This window comes from Chiloscyllium punctatum, chromosome 11, assembly GCF_047496795.1.
Source record: "Chiloscyllium punctatum isolate Juve2018m chromosome 11, sChiPun1.3, whole genome shotgun sequence".
Classification (NCBI taxonomy): domain Eukaryota; kingdom Metazoa; phylum Chordata; class Chondrichthyes; order Orectolobiformes; family Hemiscylliidae; genus Chiloscyllium; species Chiloscyllium punctatum.
In genome coordinates this window covers 10,906,804-10,933,466 of record NC_092749.1, presented here as the reverse complement: position 1 = coordinate 10,933,466, position 26,663 = coordinate 10,906,804, and the positions used below count along the sequence as shown (strand labels likewise).

The window sequence follows — 26,663 nt, the reverse complement described above, 5'->3', positions numbered from 1 at the left end:
AACTTACATTTATATAGTACAATTAATGCAGTAAAGATGTTTCAAAGGAGCATAGACAGTTTTAAAAAATGGAATTGACAACAAACAAAGAATAGGATTTCTCCTCAGGTGATCAGAAGCTTCACCAAGGAGGCAGATTTTAAGAAGTGTTCCATCAGGGAAGACATTAGCAAGATTTAGGACAAAAGACACATACAAAGTCACAGTAGGCAAATCTACATTGCCATGAGCTGATGGCAGTAAGAAGATCTCGAATATGTGCAAACATTTGGCCAATATAATTTTGATTCTCTTGTATATAATAATCAGGAATAACTCTCTCCCAGCACAGTGAAGACTTAAAAACACAGTTTTTGCTCAATTCTAATATATCATTTCCAATTAAGTGCTGTGTTTCATCTCTTGCTTTGCATTTTTTTAGTGTCTGACAAGTCATTTGGGGATAGGTTCTGGTTTTTATCTTACTCTACAATCTCTAAAAATATTGAACTTTATATCACAACACATTCCAACCAGTGCCAAATTGACATCTTTATGACTTTCAGAGCCCTGCAGGGATAGGCACATGATGTCCCATACATCATACATCCAATTTGGAAAGCATTGCTCAGAATATTATGGGATATTCTCAACTTGTCAGGATGAGTGCAGCTCCAACAACACTGAAGAAAGTTTACACAATCCAGGACAAAGCCGCCAACTTGATCAGCACCTCAACTAAAGGTAGTTCTTCTATAACACAATGGTTGCATTCTTTTGCAACCCTACATTGTAGAAAAATTGCACTTTAGAAACAGCGCTTAAAGTGTTTGTGATGTAATCATGTTACAGCCAACACATGTTTTAAAAGTTCATGCTTTTGAAACAGTGTCCCCAGTTCGTCAATCAAGTTATAGTGAATTCATGTTAATGAAATGTGCGTTATAGCAGAACGACCTGTATTAAGACTCACTCCCTTCAACACCCATGCACAGTAACAGCAGTGTGTACTTTCTACAAGATTCACTGCAGCAACTCACTAGGGTTCTTTTGACAACCCTTCCCAAACCCATGACAAGGATAAAGACAGCAGACACACAGGAACACCATTCCTCCAAGTCACACACCATCATGGTTTGGAACTTTATTGGTGATATAAACTGCTTGGAGCTGCACTGCTAATCCTTCACTGTCGGTCCCCTGTAATAGCACCATAGATGGACATAAGTACTCTGAGGACTCCAGTGGTTCAAAATGGTGGCTCACCATCACCATCACCAAGGCAATGAGGGATAAGCAACAAATACTGGTGTTGGCAGTATCAGACATGGGAAATCTGAGGAGTCTTATGAGATGGAAACTGTGTCTTATGAAACTTCCAGTTTCTATTGAATTATGTCCATCTCAACATGGTTGTTTACATTGAGTAAATGGAATATTCAGACACTGGAGGAACTTCAGTTAGTTTTTAACCATTCCTTGATCAGGTGTGCAATGCGAACTTTCCACTCAGCACACTACTTGCTGAGCGAGTGGATGGTATTGAATGGAGGTTGGAAGGGTTCTGGTTCCCTGGCTACAGAGACAGTGAGAGGCCCCTTGTCTCCTCTGTTAGGGTATTATCATCATCATTAGGCACTATACTGGATCAATGACCCGAGGGTTTGCTGGCTGACCAGATCTATTGAAGAGCAGCGGTGGCACAGAGAAAGCAATTGTTGCTGGGAGTATTACAGCCATTATCAGGATACAGGCCACAGCTGAGTAATGAAGGGGGGCATGGAGGATACTCAAGGCTTGGAGATCACAGGTGATGAGTATGTTGTCAGCAGAGGGCTTCCTGCTGTCTGATGTCAAGTCCTTCAATTAGACACTTCCGATCTGAAGTGATTTTGAGCAACAGAGATTCCACACCTTCCTCAACTGCTGTCACCCACCTCTACTACACCCACCATTCCTCCGTTTCCCACAAGGAGAACATGCAAGCAACCTCGCACACATTTGTTCATTGAGCTTCCAGTCCACAAAACCTCTACTGTGTCTGGGTTCAAACTTGCCTGGAGCAGGATGAGGCCCTGTAGCAGATATTAAAGACCCACTTGAAATTCTCAGTTGGCATTGGGTGGCTGAGCCATCCAGGGGGCCTTTGCAGCAGACTCCCCAATCAACTGATTAAACACCAGCCCCTCAACAAGCCTGTCATGGGGAAGGGCACCACATTTCACCCAGTGAGATTAACTCAAAGATCAAGGAACCAACTCTTCTGATGAACTAAGCATCCAAAAGGGTCTAGGTCACTTTCAGTGGAGACATGAATCTGGGGAGAATAAAACATCTCTGTGCATTGGATAATTGTTTTATCACGGGGGCATTAGGAGGTGGCATGGATGTGGGGGATAACCTATCATACAACTAACCTAACAGCCTGCTGTCGTTGTAAGTTAGACTTCAGCAACATATTGACAGAGATGATCACAGAAATTGGATATTTATTTGAATAGTGGGTGTACAGGCAAAGTTCTAGACTAGAACTTAGTTGAGGTACTCACTTTAAAAAGTCAATACACAGACATAATGAGCCAAATGGCATCCTTCTGCGCTGTAACAATGTTATGGTTCGAAGTATTTATCTAATTCCTACTTGAAAGCTACTGTTGAACTTGCTTCCACCACTTATTCAGTCAGCATGATCCTGATCAGAACAGCTCACTGGGTTAAAACAAAATCCTTCTCTGTTCTACTGGTTGTTGTCAACTATCAAAAATTTGGTGTCCATTGGTTAATGACGCAAAATGATCTTTCCTCCTTTACTATATTGGAGTGCTTCATGATTTTGAGCACCTCCATTTGATCTCCTGCTCACATTCCCTGCTCCAAGATGAACAATCAAAGCCTTCCTTGCTTCTCAGTGTGCCTGAAACTATTCGATCTGTTACAGGCTCAATGGAAGCCCTCAATATTTTGACTGAAGTGTCTCACTTACAGGTGTTTTCTCTCCCAATCAGGGGAGCTGAGGGGCCATGATCATGTACCGCAGTAACTGCAACCTTATACTCCGTCTGTGACGCAAGGCCTGATAGTGGCACTGAGTTCTCATTGCCGGGGATTTCCACCTATCGGGTTGAAGAAAAGATATTGGTTACACTTGTTCAGGTAACAGAGTGAATTCATAGCAAAATGTAATGTAAAGTTTTTTTTAAAATTCATTCATGGGATGAGGGCTGGGCCACCATTGATTGCCCAGAGGGCAGTTAAGAGCCAACCACATTGCTATGGGTCTGGGGTCACCTGGAGGCCAGACCATGGAAAGATGGCAGTTTCCTTCCATAAAGGGCATTAGTGACCCAGATGGATTTTTCCCAACAATCGATTCCTCATCATCGTAGCTCTTAATTTCAGATATTCGTTGAATTCAAACCCCACCATCTGCTGTGGCAGGTTTCAAACCTGGGTCCCCAGAACATTATCTGAGTCTCTAGATTAAGAGTCCAGCAATAATACCACTAAGCCATCACCTCCCCTGGAATCACAAAGGGACAATGGGAGAAGTCTATTGGAGCTTATTTGTCTTTCTCCAACAAACTCACCCAGTCTACGGAATTGTATAACTACCCAGGAAGAATGTTCTTGTCATAACTGAGTTGCTTAGTGACAAGTTTCAGATTCCATACGATCTGGTTTAAGAGATATGCTTTTCTTTGGGTCAACTCATGTAACTAAGTTCACTCCGTTTGCCAGTGTTTGCATTTTGTTGTTTCCCACCACCCATCCTAATCATGTTCTCTTTAATTCTGAGTCTTGTTTTCCAACTTGTGGTTTGCTTCATCACTCTCCTCTAGTCTAGCAACACTCTCAGTCATATCCGACTGTGACTGGCAAATTAAAAGTATAGGCATTATAGTCCCACATGCTCATCAGAGATAGACAACTGGTATTGGTTTAACCTGAGGGTCACCACACATCAGGTGAGAGGACAGGTTGAGAAGGCGAGACCCTCACTGTAACCTCAGTCACTACAGGAGTTGAACCCACATTGTTGCTGTCATTCTTAATTGCAAGCCATTCAACCAACTGAGCTAATTGACTCCCTAAATGGCAACTTATGAAGGCACTCCAACACCATCCTCTCAAGGGAAGAAAATATGCTGGCCATTTTGATTATTTCATCTCAGAATGTAGTCATCACTGACAAGATAGGTAGTTAGTCCATTCCCTGTTGCCCCTTGAGAAGCTAGTGATGGACTTCCTTTGGAAACGATTGGTAGGACATTGACACAACTCGTCCTTATTTAGAGATTATTTTTGACTCAAATTTAATTTCTCCACAAGCTTAGATGAATAATCCAGAGCTTGGGCATTCAAATCTCACTGTGGAGAGTTTGAGGATTTGAATTCTGATTACATTGTCAATATCATATCAATAAAAGTGATAATGAAAATGTTAGGTTGTTGTAGGAATGTAAGGTCATCAGAAAAAGAACAGCAGTGGACTAATTGGCCTCTGAGTCTGCTCCATCATTCATTAAGATCCTGCCCGAACTCAATCTTGCAGCCTATAACCTTTGACTTTCTTTTGTAGATTATTAAATATATACAATGATCCAACTTTTATTCCTCTCTGGGTACACATTTCAAAGGATTAATGATGTGGAGGAGCCTGGAGTGGACAAAGTTAAAAACCACAGAACACCAGGTTATAATACAACAGGTTTGTTTGGAAGCACTAGCTTTCAGAGCACTGTCCCTTCATCAGGTGGTTGTGGAGAATAAAATCATAAGACACAGAATCGGACTATAACCTGGAGTTGTGTGATTTATAGCTTTGTCTCAGGATTAATGACCTTCTCTCATGACAAATGCATCTTAAATGGAAGACCAATGAAAGCTCTTGATTCCCCTACAAGCTTAAATATTCTCTCAGCAGCTACTCTGTCATGGTACAGCTGTGTCTTAGATGTACAAATAAGGTCACCTTTCATTCTTGCAAACTCCAGTGATTCCAAGCCAAATCTGCCCAACCTTTCCTCTCAAACTAAATCCTTTATCCCACGAATAACCCATGAGGACCTTCTCTGAACTGTATACAATGCAAGGATCTCCCTCATTAAATATGGACAGCAAAACAGCTATCTTATTAATGCCTTGCACAGTTGCCACAAGGCTTCCTATTTTTAAACATGGAAACTGCTGCAGAAACCCAACAGTTTTGAAGAAGGGTCACGTTAATTCTTTACACACCTCAGGCGAGGGGAAGAGGGGCCTTCATTGTAACTTCAGTCAGGATAGGAACTGAACCCACAGTCGCACAGATTCTACATTGCAAACCATCCAGCCCACTGAGCTAATTGACTGCTTTCTCTTCACAACTGCTGCCAGACCTGCTGAGTTTCTCCAGAAATTTCCAACTTTTGTTTGTATCAGATCTACAGCATCTACACAGGTCTTTGATTTATTTTTAATACTCCCTATTTCTAACCAGCTCCACCATTTAATAAAATCATAGCTGATCTGAGTATTTCCATCTATCCCAATAACCTTTCATGCCCTAACTTAACAAGAACCTTAAAACTTTTTTTAAGATAAAGCGGGCAACAAATATACAAAGAAATTTTTTAAAATCATGTTACTCTGCAATGGAACATATCACCTCACCTCCTTGACGGTCTCATCACCCACTTCATTGTATTTAATCACATATTTAAGCACTTTGCCTGGTGCAGGATCCCAGTGGGCCCGTAAGTGACTGTGAGTGACATCGGAAAACCAGATATTCCTGGGTCCACCCAGTGGCACTGTGGAGACAGAATGAAACAGAGCTCAACAGAGAAAAACAGGTGACAAAATACCATGAAGCAAGTCAAAACAAAATCAGGTACTGAGTTTTGACATGACACACTGTGGCTACAGTATGTGGCTCCTTCCAGAATGTGTTTAAATTCCTCTGAGAACATCTAATTTTTCACACTGATGTTAAACTAATCTCTGCAATAATCTTTCAGAGACTAAAATAACTCTCAAAAAACTAGAATTTGTCTTTAACTTGTCACAGTGGAATCGATTTTTACTCTGAAAAAAATACAAGGATATCTGAAGAAAGTGAAGCTTTCAAGGATGAATTAGAACCATTCTGAGATTTGCACCCGAACACACCATTAAACACATGTGATAGCCACCATATGATAAAAGTCAATATTACATTTGTCTTCTCATTACTTTGTGCAGGATTATACATGACATACAGCATAGAATTAGACTATCTGACTCAACCAGGCGATGCCCATATTACGAGGAGAAAGTGAGGACTGCAGATGCTGGAGATCAGAGTCAAGAGTGTCGTGCAGGTCAGGCAGCATCCAAGGAGCAGGAGAATCGACGTTTCAGGCATAAGCCCTTCAACAGGAAAGCAGGAAAATCGACTTTTTGGGCATAATCTCTTCTTCATTCCTGATGAAGAGCTTATGCCTGAAACATCGATTCTCCTGCTCCTCGGATGCTGCCTGACCTGCTGTGCTTTTCCAGCACCACACTCTCAACTCTGATCTCCAGCAGTCCTCACTTTCTCCTATGCTCATGTTATGCTTCCCTTGAGATTCCTCCCATCACCATTCACATTTAAATCTATGACCATTATCCTTCATTCCTTTCTTCCACATATTCTTGTTGAGCCTTTCCTTAAATATATCTGCATTATTTACTTTAAGCACTGCCTGTGCTGAGAACATCCATCTTAAGAAATAAGTTTTTTTCACCTACCAATGTCTTGGTGACTACGTTATCTTGAAGACCTCTAACTGAGCGCTTCCCACAAAAGGAATCAATCTCTCTGTACCCACTCTATCAAAACCCATTATAATGTAAAGATCTCTTTTGGGGACCCTTCAACCTTTTCTGAACCCATGATAAAAGAGACCAGCTTGCTAATCCTTTTCTGAAATGGATACTGACACATATTTGGTATCGGCTTCAGAAACATCCTCTGCAGCCTCTCCAATGAATCCAAGAAACATAGAATCCCAACAGTGCAGAAGAAAAGCCATTTGGCCCATTGAGTCTGCACCAACCCTCCGAAGAGAGCTCTTCATCCTTCTGTATTCTTCTATATCCTTTTGACAATATGGTGATCAGCACTGCGCATAATTCACTGAAATATCTATCTATTCTATTTCCTAGATAAATTCCAATGTAAGATCATTCTTCTTAATATTTCCATCGCTTCTCTATCATTATGTGTGATACTCTCATCTATTCCTTTCAGTCCTATTCATGTCTCTTCATTCCATGTTTCCAGTATCTGTATGCTTATCTTTCATAACATAACAGCAAGGAAACAAATTCCACTGTGCTTCCATGAGTTCCAATTCCAGATGGATTTCTTTTCATCCAAAGGGTACAAGGGAGAGGGCACTCTGAGCTCTGTCTACCATAGGTTTACCTGCTCACTTCTCTCTGGCCCTTGTCTATCTTCCTGCTTCCACCTGCATGGCCTGGACTGTGAAACTGCTAAACAAAGATGCTGTTTTGCTCAATGAAATGGATAAACTTTGTTATTGAAAAGATAGATACTCGAATTTGAAACACAAAGGTTCGTGGTTAATTTTGCATTGATGGGTGAAAATCTGCAAAAGACTGTGTAATTAAAATATCTTACAGGTAGTTGCCTGCACACTCAGTGGATCACTGGGGACATCTTCGTACAAGGCATGAATTGTAAGGGTATACTCAGTGTTGGGAAATAAATTGTCCAGCCTCACATCAGTGTTGTCAGGGCCAACTTTCAACTGCAAGAGAAAAGATCAATCACTTGTAAATATTATGGGGGATAATGAAGAAAAAAGAGCAGCATTATTACAAACTCACTTTAAATCACAATGAAATTGATGACAATTTCATGCATCAATCTTTGTTTTTCTTTCCAACTGATCTTCTGTGTGACACTTACTACATGAAGTTGAATATGTGTGTGAGTAATATTGATCCAGCAACCAATGTCATTAAAGAACGGATTGTTTGGCTGTCAGCACATTGCTGTGTTTGGGAGCTTGATGTGCATAGATTAGCAGCCATTTTTCCCTATTCGCATCATATTCCCATGTTAATGGGCTAGACTTTGTGCACCCACTTCAACAGGTTTGAAGAATGGAGGTGAGGGCACTCGTTAAATCAAGCATGCCTTTTTCGTACCCACCTGGCCCCACCAAACACCACAACTATATCAGCAGTGAGTGTGCTGTCAGGTGCCCCCTCCAGGAATGGGTCAATTGAAGTCCTTCAGCAGGCAATTAGTTCCCAAAAAAGACTGCTTCCACTGTTCCTGGGATTTAACCAATGACAGAAAAGGTGCCATCAACCCACCATTTTGGGTTGTTGCCAGGCAAAGGGAGAGGGTATCCCCCCCAAAATTACCAAATGTCCTATCTGAGGTTTTGCTGCCTTCCAACTCGCAACTGAGTTGCCTTCATCCCACTGACCTCTCAACCCCTCTACCCAAAGTGCGTCACAACTATACCCCCACACCCCAGCCTGCCATCTTGCCTGGGCCTGTGAGCTGAGCTCCTCTCAGAACTTCATTATATTTACTAAATTCCAATCCAATACCACATGTCTCTGTCCCAAAATGTTTAAGAGACACAGGCCTCTGATAGATCAGCAGCTCTCTAAGATGGGCTTCCTGTTGTTGAAGGGCAGAAGCCTATTAATAGTTGAGGAAGTTGGGAGCCAGGCACCTTGTAAAATTCTACCCTGATCTTCACAATTTATTTCATTGACTGTAAAGCATTTTGGGAACAGATTATATCAAATATAAATTATCTTTATGCTGCAGTGCTCCAGCCAATCTCAGAGCAACCAAAACACATAAATAGAAAGTGGACCATACCACCAGTGCTTCGTCCAAAGGCTCATTGATGATATTATCTAGTATGGTGATGAAACATCTGAAACCAAACCTTCCAGCTCAGCGAGTAAACTTACATCAGAACAACACCTCATTTATCACTTGAGAACTCTGCAGCCTTCTGGACCATTGAGTTTTAGGGTTTGAGTATATTTCCCCATATTATCTCTCACCTCCTGTACACCCGGCCTGTTATTACATGGGCTGCTACTACACACTACCCATTGTCAGCCACTAATCGTCCCCATTAGCAGCTACTCATTTCCTCAGACTGACTTTTAATATTCCTTTGTCTAACTGTTTTTCTCTGTCTTTGAGCTCTATCTCCACCAATCCTTTTTCTCCTCCTCCTCCACTCTATCTTCTGTATAAAAAAAAATCCTTTTCCTATCTACCATCAATTCTGAGGAAGAGTCACTGGGCCTGAAATGTTAACTCTGATTTCTCTCTACAGATGCTGCCAGACCTGCTGAGGTTTTGTAGCAATGTCTGTTTTTGTTTCACATTTGCAGCATTTGAAATTCTTTTTGGTTTATAGGATGGATATTATTAAGCTGGAGGGAGTTCAGAAGAGATTTATCCGGACATTGCCAAGTATGGAAAGTTTGAGTTATAAACTGGATAGGCTGGGACTTTTTCATTGGATCATAGGAGGTTGAGGGGGCGACCTTATAGAAGTTTATAAAATGAGAGGTTTAGATAGTGTAAATGGTAGTTGTCTTTGCCCTATGGTGGGAGATTTTAAGACCAGGTGGGGGGGGGGACATTTTTAAAGTGTGAGGAGAAAGAGTTAACATGGGGGCAATTTATTTACATTGAAGGTGGTTTGCGTGTGGGATGAACTTCCTGTGGAAATAGTGGATGTGGGTACAATTACAACTTTTAAAAGTCATTTGGATTCATTCACGAAAAGTAAAGGTTTTGAGGGATATGGACCAGGAGCAGGTAGGTGAGACTAGTTTAGTTTGGGATTAGGATTCTGTGCCTGAATGACTCTTTTAGGCTGGAACTGGAGAAAACTCCCCAATCCTTTCTTTAAAATTACGTATAATCTTTTGCATCCAACTGGTAAGGACACAGTTTAATACCTCATTTGAGATTCAGCATTTCCAACTTCTAGCCTGAATTATATGTCCAAGCCACTAGAGAAGGGATTAGAAACTATAACCTCGTCTGACACTAAGCCATTGCTGACAATTCAGGACTGAAGGAGTTCTCCTATAAATTCTTACTCAACAGTTCTGAAGTTCAAGACATAAATCACCTAATTATATTGACCAACATTAACTCTGTGGCTGGCCTCCCTACAACTTTGATGATTCTGCCTTTCTCAAGTGAGACGCATGCCAAAGTCAAAGTGGAGCTGAAGTGCTGCTTATGCTCTGCATAGGGTCACACAATGATGTGTTAGGCACTCTGTAAACGTTTCAGAGAGGTTTGGCTAAAGTTTAACGGGCCCACTTAGTGCATGTGTAATTCTGTTTTCACAAGCTAAGTCACTTAAATGGGAAAATATTTGCATGTGTTAAAATCTCTTAAAAGAGAGAGAGAGTGAGAGAGATTATGACTAAAGATTGTGGCTGTCTGAGCAATAAAACTGAATGTGATGTGAGGCAGACCGTGAGTGAAACTGGTTAGCTGTTTCTTAACACAGGATGAAATACTGTGGAGACTGTAGCTCAAGATCATGTTTCACTGCCAGTGACATTGCTTGTTGTTCATTGTTTTCTGAAAAAAAACATTAATCAAGCAAAGCAGTTCTTTAATATCACTGTTTTTTTAAAAATTCTCATATGGAATGTAAGTATTGCCAGCATTTGTCGTCCATCCCTAGTTGCCCTCAAACTGATTGATCCTCTGGACTATTTCAGAAGGGAGTTAAGAGTAGGTCACTTTGTTTTAGCTCTGGAGTCACATGTTTATCAGAGTAAAGATGGCAGATTTCCTTCTTAAAGGGCATTAAATGATGTATGTTACAACAATTGTTAGTTATCTGCCCATCATAAGGCTGGCTTTTAATTCTACATTATTTTATTCAAATGTCATTGTCTGCCATGGTGGGATTAGAATCCATGACCCAGAACAATTGCTTGGGTCTCTAAATTACTAGGTGAAAGTGAGGAGTGCAGACACTGGAGATTAGAGTCAAGAGTGTGGTGCTGGAAAAGCACAGCAGGTCAGGCAGCATCCGAGGAGCAGGAGAATCGACGTTTGAGGCAAAAGCCCTTCTCTACATTACTAGTCTAGTGGCATTGTCATGATACCACCAGCTCCCCCTCACAATCAAAGTCCAAACATTTTCAACAATCGTTAGGCATTACAAACAGAACTAACATTAATTCATCATGTACCAAAGTATCATTAGTTGGCAAAGGGGATGGCTGAATTCAGTTTTCTTTTCTTTATTCATTCACAGGATGAGGGTGTCACTGGCTAGGCCAGCATTTGTTACCCATCCCTAATTGCCCAGAGGACAGACAAGGGTCAACTATGTTACTGTGAGTCTAGAGCCACGTGTAGGCCAGACCAGTTAAAGGTGGCAGTTTCCTTCCCAAAAGTACATTAAGGAACCTTCAAAGAAACCATACCTTATATAGGGGTAGAATATGCACCTTTCAAATAGATTTTAGGAAAATCATCCAAGCTGCAGGAGGTAGGTAGGTCAGAGAGCGAGATAAAGGGATCATATCACTGAGCTGGATATCAAGATCACAGGAAGCAGGGCTGGAAGTTAATGATAGGTCATTCAGGCCTGGATATTGCTAATAATGTGTTTCTGTGTTGACAGTGGCATCCCAAGCAGATACTGATTGGCATTGTTCCTGAACTGCTGGAGTTCTTGCGGAATAATCTCCAGGACATTGACCCAATAGCAATAAAGGAGCAATGACATGTACCCAAGTCGGTGGTTTGTGACCTACAAGGGGACACTGTGCCAACAACATTGCAATCCTTGTCCTTCTCTATAGGAAAGGTGGCCCAGTAGTAAGCAAGGGTGGGTGTGTTAATACAGTGACTCCTATTGATCATATATACTGCAACCGCAATGCAACAATGATTAGTAATTGTAGTAGCAAGAGTGATCAGCAGTTGTATTCCTTTTTATATGCATTCCTGGGATATCAGCTTCATTGGCTGTAACAGCAATTATTGCACATTCTTAACTGTCCTTGAGAAAACACTGCAATTCTTTTTAGGGAATGTTGATTTGTATTCATCCAGGCACGACTGAGCATATATACAGTGGAAGATGAATAGAGCTCAAGCCTCTGCCTTGGATGTAGCCAAGAGGGTTGGATTAAGTCCCCCTTATGGTCAATAGAACACTCAAGAGATTGGTGATAGGGGAGAAGGCTCAACTTTCTCTGCTTTGGGCTGGCCATTGTTCAAAACTGTAGCATAAATGCTTTCTTCCTCTGAACAGGGTGCCAGTTCGAGCATGGAATGGGCTGATTCATTCTGGATAGTGTTATAAGTGGAGCTGAACAATACAGAATCAGAGAAAACTCATATGAAGCAGATCAGGATGCAAGGCCCAAAGGCACTTGGCTGAGGAACTCCACCACTGATGCTCTGGAGCTGCATGACAAGCATTTCTCAATCTCATCAAGTCAGAATTATTTTTCCCTTAACTCTCTCAAGGGAGGCGGGCATCACTGGCAAAGCCAGGATTTCTTGCCCTTATCTCACAGCCTTTGAACTTGCTCAGCTATCTCAGTGCCTTGTTCAGACTTGCATTGCTGTGGATCTGGACTCACATGGAGGCCAAATGGGTAATGACAGCAGACCTCCTTCCCCAAAAGGTATGAGTGAACAAGATTTTTTTTTCCACAAATCAATGATAGTTTCCTGGCTGCCATTACTGAGACTAGCTTTTAGTGTAGATCTATCAATTAAGTGAATTTAAACTGCGATGGTGCAATTTGAACCCCTGACCCCAGAGTATTAACATGCAGCACCGAATTACCAATCCAATCACACTACCATGGGCTCCATGACCCCACACTCAGAGGGCTTCCTACTGTCAACAATTACCCTCCATTACAACAGGACGCACTGGTTACACACTTGGTTGAATGTTGCTGTGAAGTTGAGGAGACCTACTCTTGCTTTTCCAGTTTACTTCAGCTTGTGTCATGTCTGGGTCAAGTGACTTTTGATAGGATTCAAACTGATGTGGGCAGGCTATTGGTAGCTTATGCTATTTCATGCTGGTGTAGTTACTTCCTTCCAACAACTGATTAGGATAAAGCTGAATAAGATAGGGGCTAACCAAATTAGTTGATTTGTCTTAATAAGACATATTTGGGGGATCCAACACACACATTGAGTACAGCTAGTGTTCATAGCTGTCCGAGAACAGCTTGGAACATGGAACAGATTAATCTAACGCATATGTCTTGCACTGAGAGGAGTTCCCTTCCCTCAGTGTTATGAGAGATGAACCAAACAGACAGGACACCAGGATCGAAGATGGCAAGGATCTCAGAAACAAGTTGAGTAATGTCAAGCATTTTGGGCATTTGAGCACTTTTTCACTGAAAACATTTTCAAACACATTGACCATGTGTATACCCGGGCAATATTCTTCCGCTGTTGATTCTCTTTGTCCACCACTAATTGCATTGAAAGCAGTTCCGGCAGTGAAGGGATTTTCTTACAAGAATAGGTTGAGCTGATTGGAACTATACTTGTTGGAGTTCAGCAGAATAAGGGGTGATCTCAGTGAAACATATAAGATTTGAAGGGGTCTTGACGGGGTGGAGGTTTCCTCTCATTGGGAATCTAAAACTTAGGGGTATTGCTTCAAAGTAAAAGGGCCCCATTTAAAGTGGAAGAAAAGAAGTGATCTCTCAGAGCGTCCATGAGTATTGAAATTTTCTTTCATACAGAACTGCAGAGTTAGAGTCATTGAAATATTCAGGGTTGAGGTAAACAGACTTTTTTTTAATCTGCAAAGAAGTCAGGTGTTATGGAGCAAGTGGGTCACTCATGATCTTACTGGTTGATGGAGCAGGCTCCGTGGGTTAAATCATCTACTACTTCGCCTATTCCTTGTTATCTTATTTACTTTCTTCACTCCTTCATGGGATCAGGCTGTTCCAGTATTCTCGTTCCCACTTTTCCTTGAGGTAATGGGGAATGAATCACCTCTTTGAATTTAACTGCATGGGTCACTTGGCCATTTCATAGGACTCATAAGGTCAACTCATTTTCCACCCTGAAGGGACAGTTGTGAAACTGATTTTTTAAAGATATATTGATCCGTTCATTTCAAGACATGGAGGTGCCAGTATTGGACTGGGGCAGACAAAATCAGAAGTCACTTGACACCAGGTCATAGTCCAAGTGGTTTATACGAAATCACAAGCTTTCAGAACGGTGCTCCTTTGTCAGGTGAACTAGAAGGAAACGCCTTTCCTCCACTTCACCTAACTATTAATTTCTTTGTAATGTCAGTATTACTGATCTTCGCTTTATTCAAAATTGTTTGGTTTGTTAGCTGAATTTAAACTCCCTAAGTGCCAAGGTGGACTTGGGAGATGATGGTGTGGTGGTAATATCACCACTCTACAACTTAGAGACCCTTAGGTCATGGGTTCAAATCGTGCCACAGTAGTTTGTGGAAATCTAAATGCAACAACTCAATCATCTGGCATTGGAATCTAGTGGCAATTATTAATTGTGTTATGTAATGTTGATGATATACACAGAATGGCTCAGTGGTTAGCACTGCTGCCTCACAGGACCAGGCCATTTTGTATTTGAAACTGATAAAATAAATTGCCAAAGGGATGTTGCAATGCAGCTCCAGTTGTTTTATGCAAGGATAGAATTACAGTAGCCTAATTATTATGGAACGTGATCAGTAATCCTCACAAAGTAGTGAACTCCCAGTATGGTCGTTGGCAAATTGAAGTTTAATTTAAAACATGTCAATATTCATCAGAAGTCCAACTCTTTTAACAATGTCTCCAGGGAAATAACTGAGCTGAGTTTATTTGTGACTCCAGTCCCACCCATAAATGTGGTTGGGTTTTAGCTGCCTAGATGTGGGCTAGCAGTCTTTTTAGCTGTGCAAAGCCCCTGTGGTTGAGGAAGAATTTCCACCACAACCACCAGCTCCTCAGGGACAACTGGGAGATGAACAATAAGTACTGGCTTTGCCAATGACCCTAACCCTGAGAATGAATAGTAAATTGCTTCTTTGTCTTCTCCACTCAGTCCACACACAAGCAAAATACAGATCACACAGAAGCTGGTTTGAGTTAATAATCAGGATGGAATTTGATTGGTAATGCCTGAAGGAGCCAGGGAAATTAAATCGTATTTTCCGATACCTCTTTCTGTACAGCTGGCTGACTGGCATTCATCGGTGTGTAGAGCAGCATATATCCCGAGGCACCACGAGCTGGCTCCCATCTGACATTCATCGTGGTCGGGGTAATATCGTAGACATTTAGATTTCTCACACCAGGAATGGGCACTATCAAAAGAGAGTTTAAAAATCATGAAGAAGTAATTGCTAAGAAAGCCATTTGTCAACTCACAAAGTGATACCCTCTTATCTGACATCCAGCACCTTTCAGGTATCTTGAGATGGATTTTCTGACTAGCAAAAAGGAGCCTTGAAATTCCAAGTCACAATGGCACTGAGAGGAAGACGATGAAAACCATTGCTGGGGAACCACTGTGTGAGTTTCAGAGTCAAAGACTTGCCCTGTCAGGGGCAGCACACTAGATAGGGTAGGCAGATAATAGCTCTACCCTATGGTAGTGGAGTATAAAATTAGATGACATAGGTTTAAGGTCAGAAACGTGAGACACAAAGGGTCCACGGGGCAATGTTTTTGCACAGAGGGTGGTGAATGTCTAGAATGGTCTGCCAGAGGTAGTGGTGAAAGCAAGTACAATTTCTTCCTTTCAGAAGCATTTAAACAGATACATGAAAGGGATAGGTCTGGATGGAAATGCGGGGGAGTCCTAATGGAAGGTTCCAACCTGAAATATCAACTCCCCTGCTCCTCTGCGGTGCTTTTTCCAGCTCCACACTTTATCAACTCAGACTTTCTAGCATCTGCAGACCTCAATATCTCCAAGGAGGGATACAGACCAAATGCAGGCAAATGAAACGATTTAATTCTGAAAACTGGGCTGCATGAACAGGTTGCGCTGAAGGGCCTATTTCACTTGACTCTATGACTCTATGACTCTATTTGACTCTATTTGACTCTATGACTAGTTAGTTGCAGAGTAGAGCTCCCTCTGCAATGCCCCGGCAATGTACTTTAACTTGTACACTGAAAAACATAGCTAACTGTACGAGTTTTGCTCCCTGCATCACTGACGGGCATGTTGATACTGACTCAAAACAGAGCTAGAGAGGCACCAGAAAAATTGTGTGGCTGATCTCTTCGTTTAGGGAAATATGCCAGACAAGAAAGACCTGGAACGTTTTCACTACATCAACAGTTACAAATAGCTTGAAGCCAAGTTTCTGTGGATGTTCTGCCATTACAATCAAGCGATTTCAAACAAAACAATCATAAAGGTTTGACAAACATTTTTTTGTTACATAGACCTCGTAATAAAGTAAAAACAAGTGGATAATATCTGGCTCACGTGTGGTCTCTGTTCCCATAAGAGGTTCACTGACTTCTCCTTCCAGCAGTCCGTACACATTGACAACATATTCCGTGTCAGGCTGCAGGTTTCTCAATACTGTGGTCTTGGTTCTTCCATTTACTAACACCTGAAAGAGCACATCGCCATCATCCAAATATGGCCATGAACTGGGACAGTAAAACAATGCAAGCAACAGGAGGAAGGCTGGATGTGTGGTTCCGTACACAATCTGAAGTTTTGAATCTTTGATTCTGACGCATATTTATTGATAAGTGAAATGGCAGCATGAAATCCCCAGTGTCTGCATTAGTTAAGAAGCCAGTTGACAGAAATGGCTTCATGCTTTTATTGAAAGAGTCGGAAGAGGAAGTTGACACAACTGCGTTCACTACTGCAGCCACACAGGGTGAGGGCAACCATAAAATCTCTGCCTCAGCTCGGAAAGAGGCTACATGTGTCTATCTGACACTGCATTTCCACTCCAGTCTGAGCCCACTCCAGACTTAATCATTGCAGGGTCCACAACGATCACAGCTGAAGTTTGGAAGTGCTCTGACTCGCAAGTAGCAATGTTAAAACAACTCTCTCTTATCCCTGTGAACTCAAGGAGACCACATATGTTTTGAATATACAATTAGGTGACTTTTCTGTAACAGCATTCCCCACAACACAGAGGCCACTGTTAGACAGCCCAGCTCAGCATGCTGGGTGTGGGGGCTGGGCAGCGGGGGGTGGGTGCAGCAGGAGGAGGAATCAAATGCATAATAATAAATAAATGTATATATTTACTAAACTTAGACCAATGTTTGAACTCTTAACAGCTCTCTCAATTTGATTTTATTGATATTTATACAACACTTGGAAAGCAGTTTACTAACCTCTTCAGGTTTCCCTCCAGCCACTGGTTGGTATTCCACCCTGTACCGATCAAAGTTTGAATCAGAGTGATCCCAAGTTACCCGGAAGGTGTGATGAGTTGCCTCAGAGGTAACCAGGTTTGTTGGAGGATTCAAGTCACCTACGACAGCAAATGTCAAGAGACAGTATGAGTACATCCCTCTAGTACTCACCCCGCTAGCTTAGCACCCACTAATTTCTCATAGCCCCCAACCTGTCTGATGGACAATCCCGAGCCTCTTGCTAAAGTTCCTTCAGCTGCACCTCCCAAATTTTGCACTCTCCGGCACCTGGAAAGTCAAGGGTAGCAGTTGCAAGAAAACACGATTATTTCCAAGAACTCCTCCAAGTTCCATGCTCCCCTGAATTGGACATGTATTCTCATTCCTCCATTGTCGATAGATCAAATTCCTAGACCTCTCTATAACAGCATGAGGCAGCAATGTCACCAGCTGAACTGTAGAGGTTTCAGAAAATGGCCCGTCACCATTTCCTCAAGGGTAGTTAGGAAATGGATAGTAAATACTAGCCTCGTCATCAACACTCATGTCCAGAGAATGAATCTTAATTACAGGATCTACCATTAGGTAAAGACAGATTTCCGACAACTAAAAATGCTCTAAATTGTTTAAATTCATTGAGTTGCTCAAAATAAACTTCTGGATTTACATATCTACTTTATATTACCTGTTTATTTATATTGATGACATTACCTTTTAACCATTTCCTTTTGAAATGTATGTATTATTATTTTCTACAACCCTTCTTATAGCACTGTACACAACTATTATGGTGCAGATGGAGGCCATTCAGCCTATTGTGCCGGTACTGGTAGCATTGCAGCTGTACAATTTGTTCCCAATAATTACCTGGAGAAATAGTATGATATTGATAGATCATTTTTTGGAGATGACAGTGTTGGACTGGGATGTACAAAATTAAAAATCACACAACACGAGGTTGTAGTCCAATAGGTTTATTTGGAAGCACTAGCTTTCGGAGCATTGCTCCTTCATCAAGTGGTTGTCAATTCGGAGCAGTGCTCCAAAAGCTAGTGCTTCCAAATAAACCTGTTGGACTATAACTGGTGTTGTGTGATTTTTTTAACTTGATAGATCATTTAGTGGTATTAAAAAGATTATTCATCCTAAATTTCTGAATTGCCTTCTGGAGGTACATTTCATTAATGCTTTGTCACTTTGCTGCTCTCCCTTTGCAATTATTGAGGTGACTGACACCAACTCATAAATGTTCTCACATTGGGGCTCTGTTTTAATACCATGCACCAGAGCCCACAATTAGTTTGCACAGCATAGCAGGCACACTGGCCCTTCACTTTTCCCACTATAATATTCATTCCATGCCCCTCCCACTTTCACAGAAGCCAAAATTGCTCCACACCTGTAAGATCAGAAATCTACCCATATCCATTCTGAACATTTCCATGAGCTAAGCCCTAAACTCAGAAGGTTCAACAATTGATAATCTCCGTAATTTCACACATTCTGACACGATCAGTTTATAGTCCAGGGCTGAAGTCCAACTAACTGAAGGCAGGCCAAAAATTGGAATTTAGGCTGTATTATTGGGTATGGCTCAATGCAAAGGAATGTTGACATTGACTGTTTTGCCTCATTAGCCAGAATTTGCTATTTTAAACTTGATAGAGGCAGCAAGGTAATTAATTTGCTTGTGTGAAGTAAACATCACTTAGGCCTAACACTGATTATTTTCCAGAATAATTTTCGACCAAAGGAGCAGCTATTGGCTTTCCATACCTGCTTCCCCTCTGCCTGTATCTGTCTCCTGCTTCCCAAAGAAATCTGCCAGTTCCACGTTCACACAGGCATGATGGAAGTATTCAGTCAGCACACTGCTATTTAACACGGGTAACCTAAGACGACCTGTTCCCTCTCAACATTTTAATGGTGTAAATTGTCATCAAATGTGAAAAAATACACATAATTTAACTGCTTGCTATTCTGTTGGGCCCATCAAATCTGTACTGCCAAAGTTCCACTAAATCTACAATCATCCCACTTTCCTGCACTAGTCCATAGCCTCCAATGTTACAACAGTTCAAATGCTTATCCAAGTGCTTTATTAAGGTTGTGAGCTTCATATCTCAATTACTGTCCCAGGCAATGCATTCCAGACTCCACCACCCTCTGGGTGAAAGTGGTTTTCTGCAATTGCCCTTTGAATCTCCAGCCTTTCTCTTTAAAATTAAGCCCCCTTGTTATTATCCCTTCAACTTAGGGGAACAGTTGTTTTTTTATTCACCCTGTCCGTGTCCCTCATAAACCGATAGCCAAGGTAAGAATCCTAGTCCAAACCCTAACCACAGTACAGTCTTGACATTGTAAAACCACCCAACAGTAGGCAGCAGATTGAAACTTGATTGGTCCATTTTGACTGCTTGAATCAAAAGGGAATTATAGATACTTGCAAACCAAAGGAATTAGAAGGCTAATGGGGCAGTCAGATGAATTAGAAATCTCTTTCCAAGAGCTAGTACAGGAACAATGGGCTGAGTGGATTCTTTTGCTGCAATCTGATTCTCTGCACAGCGTTTGCTAAAATCAAGTTCTCAAATGATAGTTCATACCTGGTCCCTTTACACTGTTACAGAGATTCGTGCTCAGGTCATCAACAATTTCAGTGAGTAAAGCAAAATCAGCCACGGTGTACACGTGAATGCTGTCTGGGTCAGTGGCAATCTGCTTCAATTCGGCTTCATCCGCATTCTTAATACCTAAGGAAGAACATCATACTTGATAACAGTGAGTACTCAAGAAAGTGGTACAGTCGTACAGTCACCAGACTAGCAATCCAATGCCCAGGCTATTGTTCTCCAGTATGGCTTCAGAGATAGTTTCCACAGCTCAGTGTTCAGAGCAGAATTGCATATCTAACTTAAACACTAAAGTTAACAAACTATGATTTTTACTACCTCTTCAAAGAATGCCATTGCAAAGTCACTTTATTAAAAGTAATACTGCAGGTATAACTATTATTGATACATATTGTTAACAATGTGGTTATTACTGATCTAGCAATCCAGAGGATGCAAGCTTGGGTCCCACCATAGACATTTGAGAAATCAAACTTAGTTTATTTGAAAAATAGGAAAAGACCTTTGGTATCAGCAAAAGTGTCAGCTTATCATAAAATGTCAAGTGGTTAGCTATACTTTAGAAAAGAATGTTAGACTTGAATGGTGATATCACCCTAGTTGCTTGAGCTTAGAGAATCTGCTGCTCTGCCCAAGTTACGTTCAATACCTTGACTGCCTTCACTTCCTTCCAGTTTCCCACTCTGTTTCACACCATGCCAACTCACCAACAGCATACAGCTCCACTCCCATGTTGCGCAAGGTATCGGAGGGAATGCCAACATCATCTTGCGACTTGCCATCAGTGATGAGGACACCAATTTTACGTGCGTTCGGACGAGCACCAGCATCAGTATTGAAGTTGTTTTGCAATATGTGGCTGAGAGCCATGCCTGAGAATAACAGTGAGAAGATAAGGTAAAAACCGGCAACTTGCATCAATCATTGAAGGAGGGTTACTTGAGAAGTAAATTGAGAATGGGAATTGGATGAAAGCTTTGGCAAAAGATGTTCCCTGCTCTGAGTTACGAGGTGAGAGAGATTAGAACATGGGTCCAGAAAAATGCATCAATAGTCATTGGGAGAATTCACGGCTGCACAGACAGATCACCATCCTCACTTCGGAGTTAGAATGGTTAAACTTGTGCTATACTCTGGTCAGTCATTACAAGCTAAGGCTGCCAATATTGCCTTGGTGTGCACTGGGTCTGACAGTATGGCTCCCCCGTCATTGTACAGGTTGTGTTTAGCATTGTAGCAAAGATATTCTGAACACATGACAAATCCCTGAGAAAGCACGTTCCAAACCCAGGGCAACTGCCATCTAGAAGGACAAGGGCATCAGATACATGGGAACACCAGTACCTGTAAGTTCCCCTCCACTCACCGTCCTGAGCTGAAAGTATATCGCTGTCCCTTCAGTGTTGCTGGGTCAAAATTGTGGAACTCCCTCCCTAAAGACATTGTTGCACATGGACTGCAGCGATTCAAGAAGGCAGCTTTCCACCACCTACTCAAGGGCAACGATGGATGGGCAATAGATGCTGGTGCAGCCAGAGACACTACATCCCACAAGTGAATTTTTTAAAAGGTAAAGATCATGGGAAACCACCTGAGCTTGGAAGAATTGTAAGCTATAAGGAAGACAGTGTGGCAATCAAAAAGGACATAGAGAAGTTGGGGGTGTAGAAGGGGAGGTGGTAGAGATGAGGTTCATGCAGAGAAGTGTGAGGAGATGTACTTTGGTCAGAAAAACATGGAAAGATAAAATGAAATAGGGAGTTCACTTCCAAGTTAGGGAGGGCACATCAATTATCTGAATTTCGGATTCTCCAAATATGTCTCAGGGTCCTGTAAATGCTTCCTTTGTTTATGATCAGATCAGTAATCCAAACAATCAGTTATCTGAGCAATCTGTTATCCGAGCAATCAGTTATCCGAACAATTTGTTATCTGAACAATTCGATATCCGAACAATCAGTTATCTTAACAAAATACACCTCGCCCGTCTCGTTCAGATAACTGAGGTTGTTCTGTATAGATCATTGAAGGTAGCAGAATAGGTAGAGAGAGCAGTGAGTAACACACAGTAGACTCATTTTTATTGCTAAGGACTTTCAGTGGAAGAGCAAAAAGGTGATGTTCAACTTATTTAAGACATTTGGGAGACCTCAGCAGGAGTATTGTGTACAATCCTGGGCATCACATTATAGGAAGGACATGAATGCACTAAAGAGAGTGTCGAAGCAGTGATTCTGTGATAGCTAGTCTTCACTCATGACTGGTTCAAGTCACAATCAGCTACAAATCGGCTGTGATCTCACTGAAGGACAGCACAGTCTCAAAAGGCTGAGTGGCCTGTGTTTCCACAAGATCATCCAGATCCACAGGGTAAAACAGCCTACCTGTCAAGGTGTTGCCCCCTTTGTAAGGTAGACCCGCTACAGCATCGAGTAAGCTCTTCTTGTCCCTGTGCTGATTAAGGTTCCATTCGGTCCTTGGGTCTCCGCTGTACTGGGCCAGACCTAAGGACATTCAGACAATGCAGTGAGCCATGTCAATTTATTTTGTTGCTTGAGGAAATGAAATAGCAAATTGACAGAATCAAGGAGGACTCTGCGAGAGCTCACCAAACTGTACTCTTCTGGGACCAATGTCGAAGACTTGAACCAGCTTGGAGATGAAATTTCTGATCTGTCGGAAATTAAGTCGCCCAATACTCCAAGATCCATCCACAAGCAGCACGATGTCAGCAGCTGCCCTAGTGGTACACTGCAGCCCTGGCACAGTGAAAAAACAGTTACTAAGGAACAAACCTCCGGTCTAAACTTTTAACCTACTTCAGAAGAAGAAAAATGTGCACATTCTGCAGCAGATACTATTATTCAGGAATGAAATGTATAAATCAACAAAACATAAAAGACAATTTGCATTAGAATATGGTTAAGCAATGCAAGAAAACCAGGGTGAAATTTGCTGTTATGCTCACCTTTGCAATTGACATCAAGAAATCTCTATTGACCTTGGGAATAAAATTGGAGTTATAATTGACATTGTTTTTGTGACAAGAGTTCAACGTATTTTTTGCTACTTCTGCCACACAATGCCATCGCATATAAGTGTCACAATGATGCTTGTTGTGCCATTTCACATCGTTGTATCACTTATGTTTAAGTAGATCAGAAAATAAATCTTAAAGACTACTTTTTAAAGCTAAAACATATTGGATAGTGGTGAATTGGTACATGGTAATCCTAGCATAGGGCTACAGATGTTACCATTCTAAAAATAACATTCAATTTCAATTTTTGAATTGGAAATTGAAGTAATAAAGAATTATTTATGTGTTGTTCCAATTGGTAAAGTAGAGTATCATGCAATACTACAAAACTATTATAAATCCATTGTCAAATATAATATTCCTCATTTACAGCACCCTAACTATAATCCCCTAACTTGGATTACCATCTTCCTCACCAGTTCATTTTGAGTAAGGAATATTACACTAGGTTAAATACTGCTTCCTTAATGCTGAAAGTCACCCAATGTTTTTGAAGTCCTTCGAATTCAAAAACAAGCAGGCATTGTATCCAATTCCAAACCAAATGCTGTAAAAACACCAAAGTAAATAAGAGGGATGATACTGTCAGTCAAACACTCAATTTTAACAAATCCAACAGCAGGTAGGTTAATATTATCACATGTAAGTGCTCATGATTTTGGTAAGAGAACACGCAGCACGAAAACAGTTCCTAGGTTTCACAATCTCAATAATTCACATAAACAAACTGAAATGTAGATCAACTCCCTTCAGCTGGAGGCACAAATCTCCAGAATTTGAGGATAATATATGAAGGATCGCATTGCAGAAACACCAAAGATGACAAGACACAGAGAAGGTTTGAGAGGAATTTTTATTTAAATGAGTAAAGTGCTTGCGTATGTTCCAACAACATTTTGGTTTTTTTTTGCTGTTTTCGTGACAATCCACGCAATTGCTGGTTACATGACATTGCAATCCTCCCAGCCTTTGGCCTCATTTGAACCCATCTTGGAAATTTCAAAAAACATCCACTCCATCACTTCATAAGTTTCTTCTGTGCTCATGTACGATTCCTGCTTTCAATGGCTGGAATACTGTAAGCAGGTATATAGTGCTAGCTGCAAAATCAAAAGGGAACGGGAGTGGAGGAAGGTCGTCTTCTGCGTAAATGTCAAAATTGAAAATGTTACTGCTTCACAAAGGAATAAATAACCATTAATCAGAGTCTCTGATCCATGTGCAATTTATAGACTGTCCATGCTCATGACTGGGAAGATAAAGAAAATATTTATATTTTAAAGCAGTAAAGGCATCTTAAATTGTGTACAGAGAACTGAAAAATAGCTGCAGTGGTAAACTCTGCAACAGTTACAGCATACTTACTAGTGTCCCATGCAAGCACTGAGTACACTCATTCTGCCTACTTCCATGTGTTACATCAATTAATTGAAAATAAACAGGTTAATGTTCAAATGTAAAGGAATCGGAGAAGACAGGAACAGGGAAAAATTCAACGCTTTGAAGGTTGAATATTCTACTGTTCTGAGTGGGATTTCCAAGATCTATGTTCAAATGAATCGATCATACTTAATTTATAGTTTTAATCATTAAGCCCCGAATCTGTCCATCTGTCAGAGACACTCTTCCAAAATTAAGAGCAAATGTCTGAAGTGGGATATTGTTTCTTTGGAATGTTTGCATTTCGTAACATTTCAGTGTGAGGCGAATAGTTACATTTAATGGCAAGGAAACTGAAGGAGGGTATAAGCTTTTGCAGTTTGTGGCTGAATGAGCTACCATGTTTTCCTGCCCAAAATATAAAAGCCTCACTGTTTGAAATGCCTGACATACACTGAGAATGTTTTCTCACCCTGTTTGTATGAGAGTTTAGAAGACCATTGGCCTCATGAGTATCCTTTGGGATCACCTGCTGTTCAGTGCAGTATTGTGAGACCTTTTATTTGTTGCTGTATGTTTAGGATTGCAATGGGCAATTCTACTAAAGCAAAATAATTGCTGAAATACAACATGATGCAATGCCACTGCTATGAAATATTTGTATTATCTATGAGCATCACAGTTGGTGTGATCTGGTAGAATGTAATGAAGTTACTTTTTTAGCAGAGAGAAACAAGTGGTGGTAAGTTTAACTTTAAACTCAGGAAGGGGTGTAGGTTCAGAAAGCGAACCCTTGAAAGAACCCATGCTGTTGGCATCACTCTGCATTACAAACCGGCCATCCAGCCAACTGAGCTAAACAAATGCGATAGCATGGTTTGTGTGAATGTAATTTGACTTTGATACTCTGAGGCAATTAGGTTTGCAACTAGTTTTGCAATTATCTTATTGCCGCATTAGAACTGTTGGGTCAACTGTTTAAATGTAGAATTGAGTCATTAAGTTAGATTTGGTGAAAACATGTATGCAGAAATTCACCTCTGCATTGACATTCACATCTGCATTGATGGAGTGCAGAGGGGAGATTCATTTGAGTGCATTAAATGTTCATAAGAGGACAAAATTTGAATCCCAGTCTGAGGAAATTCAATTCATATGCACACATTATGTTTTAGTTTTATTACTTTAATCTCACAAATGACAATTTGAGTTGTTTGGACTGATGGTGCTCAGGCACTCCCCCTGCAGGCAATACCAAGGGTGACAGCAGCACTCTGGTGATTAATGAAGGCGCAACTGGTCCAATAACCATGGCTGAGAGCCCCCTTTTAAAGTGGTTTCCTGACAGTTGGGCCATTAGCTGTATTTTCAGGACTTAACCCTTGCCCAAACCTTTCTTATCCCAAATTCCAGTGGGTGGTGAGTGAACATGTGCAAATTGTTTATGCTACTGGAATATAAATAGATGGTTGAGCAGTAGGAATAAGATTGCAGGATTAGGCCTTTGGAAGAATTGGGAAGGAAGTTTAAGACAAGTATGAATGTGGATCAACTTTTACATTTTCTTAACATCCTGTTTAGCTGTAAATAGTCCTCAAAATAACGTCAAGCCATTGTCATGCAATATGTTCATAAACAATAGAACATAAGCCTTAGAAGCAGGTGTAGGCTATTCAGCCCTTCATGATTGCTCCTCTAAGGATGATCTCATGGTGTCAGCTCCACTTCCTATTCTGCCTCCCATAAGCCTTGATTCCTAAGTCAAATAGAAATCTATCTAATCAGCCTTAACTAAATTCAAGGACTCAACATGGCTTTATGCGTGGGGAATCATGGCTCACAAAACTTGATTGCGGTTTTTGAAGAAGTAACAAAGAGGATTGATGGGGGCAGAATAGTAGATGTGATCTATATGGACTTCAGTAAGGCATTCGACAAGGATCCCCATGGGAGACTCGTTAACAAGGTTAGATCTCATGGAATACAGGGAGAACTAGCCATTTGGATACAGAACTGGCTCAAAGGTAGAAGACAGAGGGTGATGATGGAGGGTTGTTTTTCAGACTGGAGGCCTGTGACCGGTGGAGTGCCACAAGGATTGGTGCTGGGTCCACTACTTTTTGTCATTTATATAAATGATTTGGATGTGAGCATAAGAGGCATAGTTAGTAAGTTTGAGGTAAAAACAATGACTGCAGATGCTGGACACCAGG

The 26,663-nt window shown here is 41.2% G+C and overlaps 1 protein-coding gene across 1 annotated transcript in view; it reads right to left on the bottom strand.

Moving 5' to 3' along the window:
* Positions 1-26,663, bottom strand: part of col12a1a (collagen, type XII, alpha 1a) — a 267,414-nt gene that overhangs the window by 157,401 nt on the left and 83,350 nt on the right. The window contains exons 17-26 of the mRNA XM_072580290.1: positions 22,640-22,789; positions 22,415-22,534; positions 20,738-20,902; positions 20,004-20,150; positions 17,377-17,516; positions 16,496-16,625; positions 15,214-15,359; positions 7,628-7,757; positions 5,632-5,771; positions 2,963-3,092 (exon numbers count right to left, since the gene is read on the bottom strand). Coding sequence (XP_072436391.1) covers positions 2,963-3,092; positions 5,632-5,771; positions 7,628-7,757; positions 15,214-15,359; positions 16,496-16,625; positions 17,377-17,516; positions 20,004-20,150; positions 20,738-20,902; positions 22,415-22,534; positions 22,640-22,789 — 1,398 coding nt within the window. The remainder of the gene's footprint in view (positions 1-2,962; positions 3,093-5,631; positions 5,772-7,627; positions 7,758-15,213; positions 15,360-16,495; positions 16,626-17,376; positions 17,517-20,003; positions 20,151-20,737; positions 20,903-22,414; positions 22,535-22,639; positions 22,790-26,663) is intronic.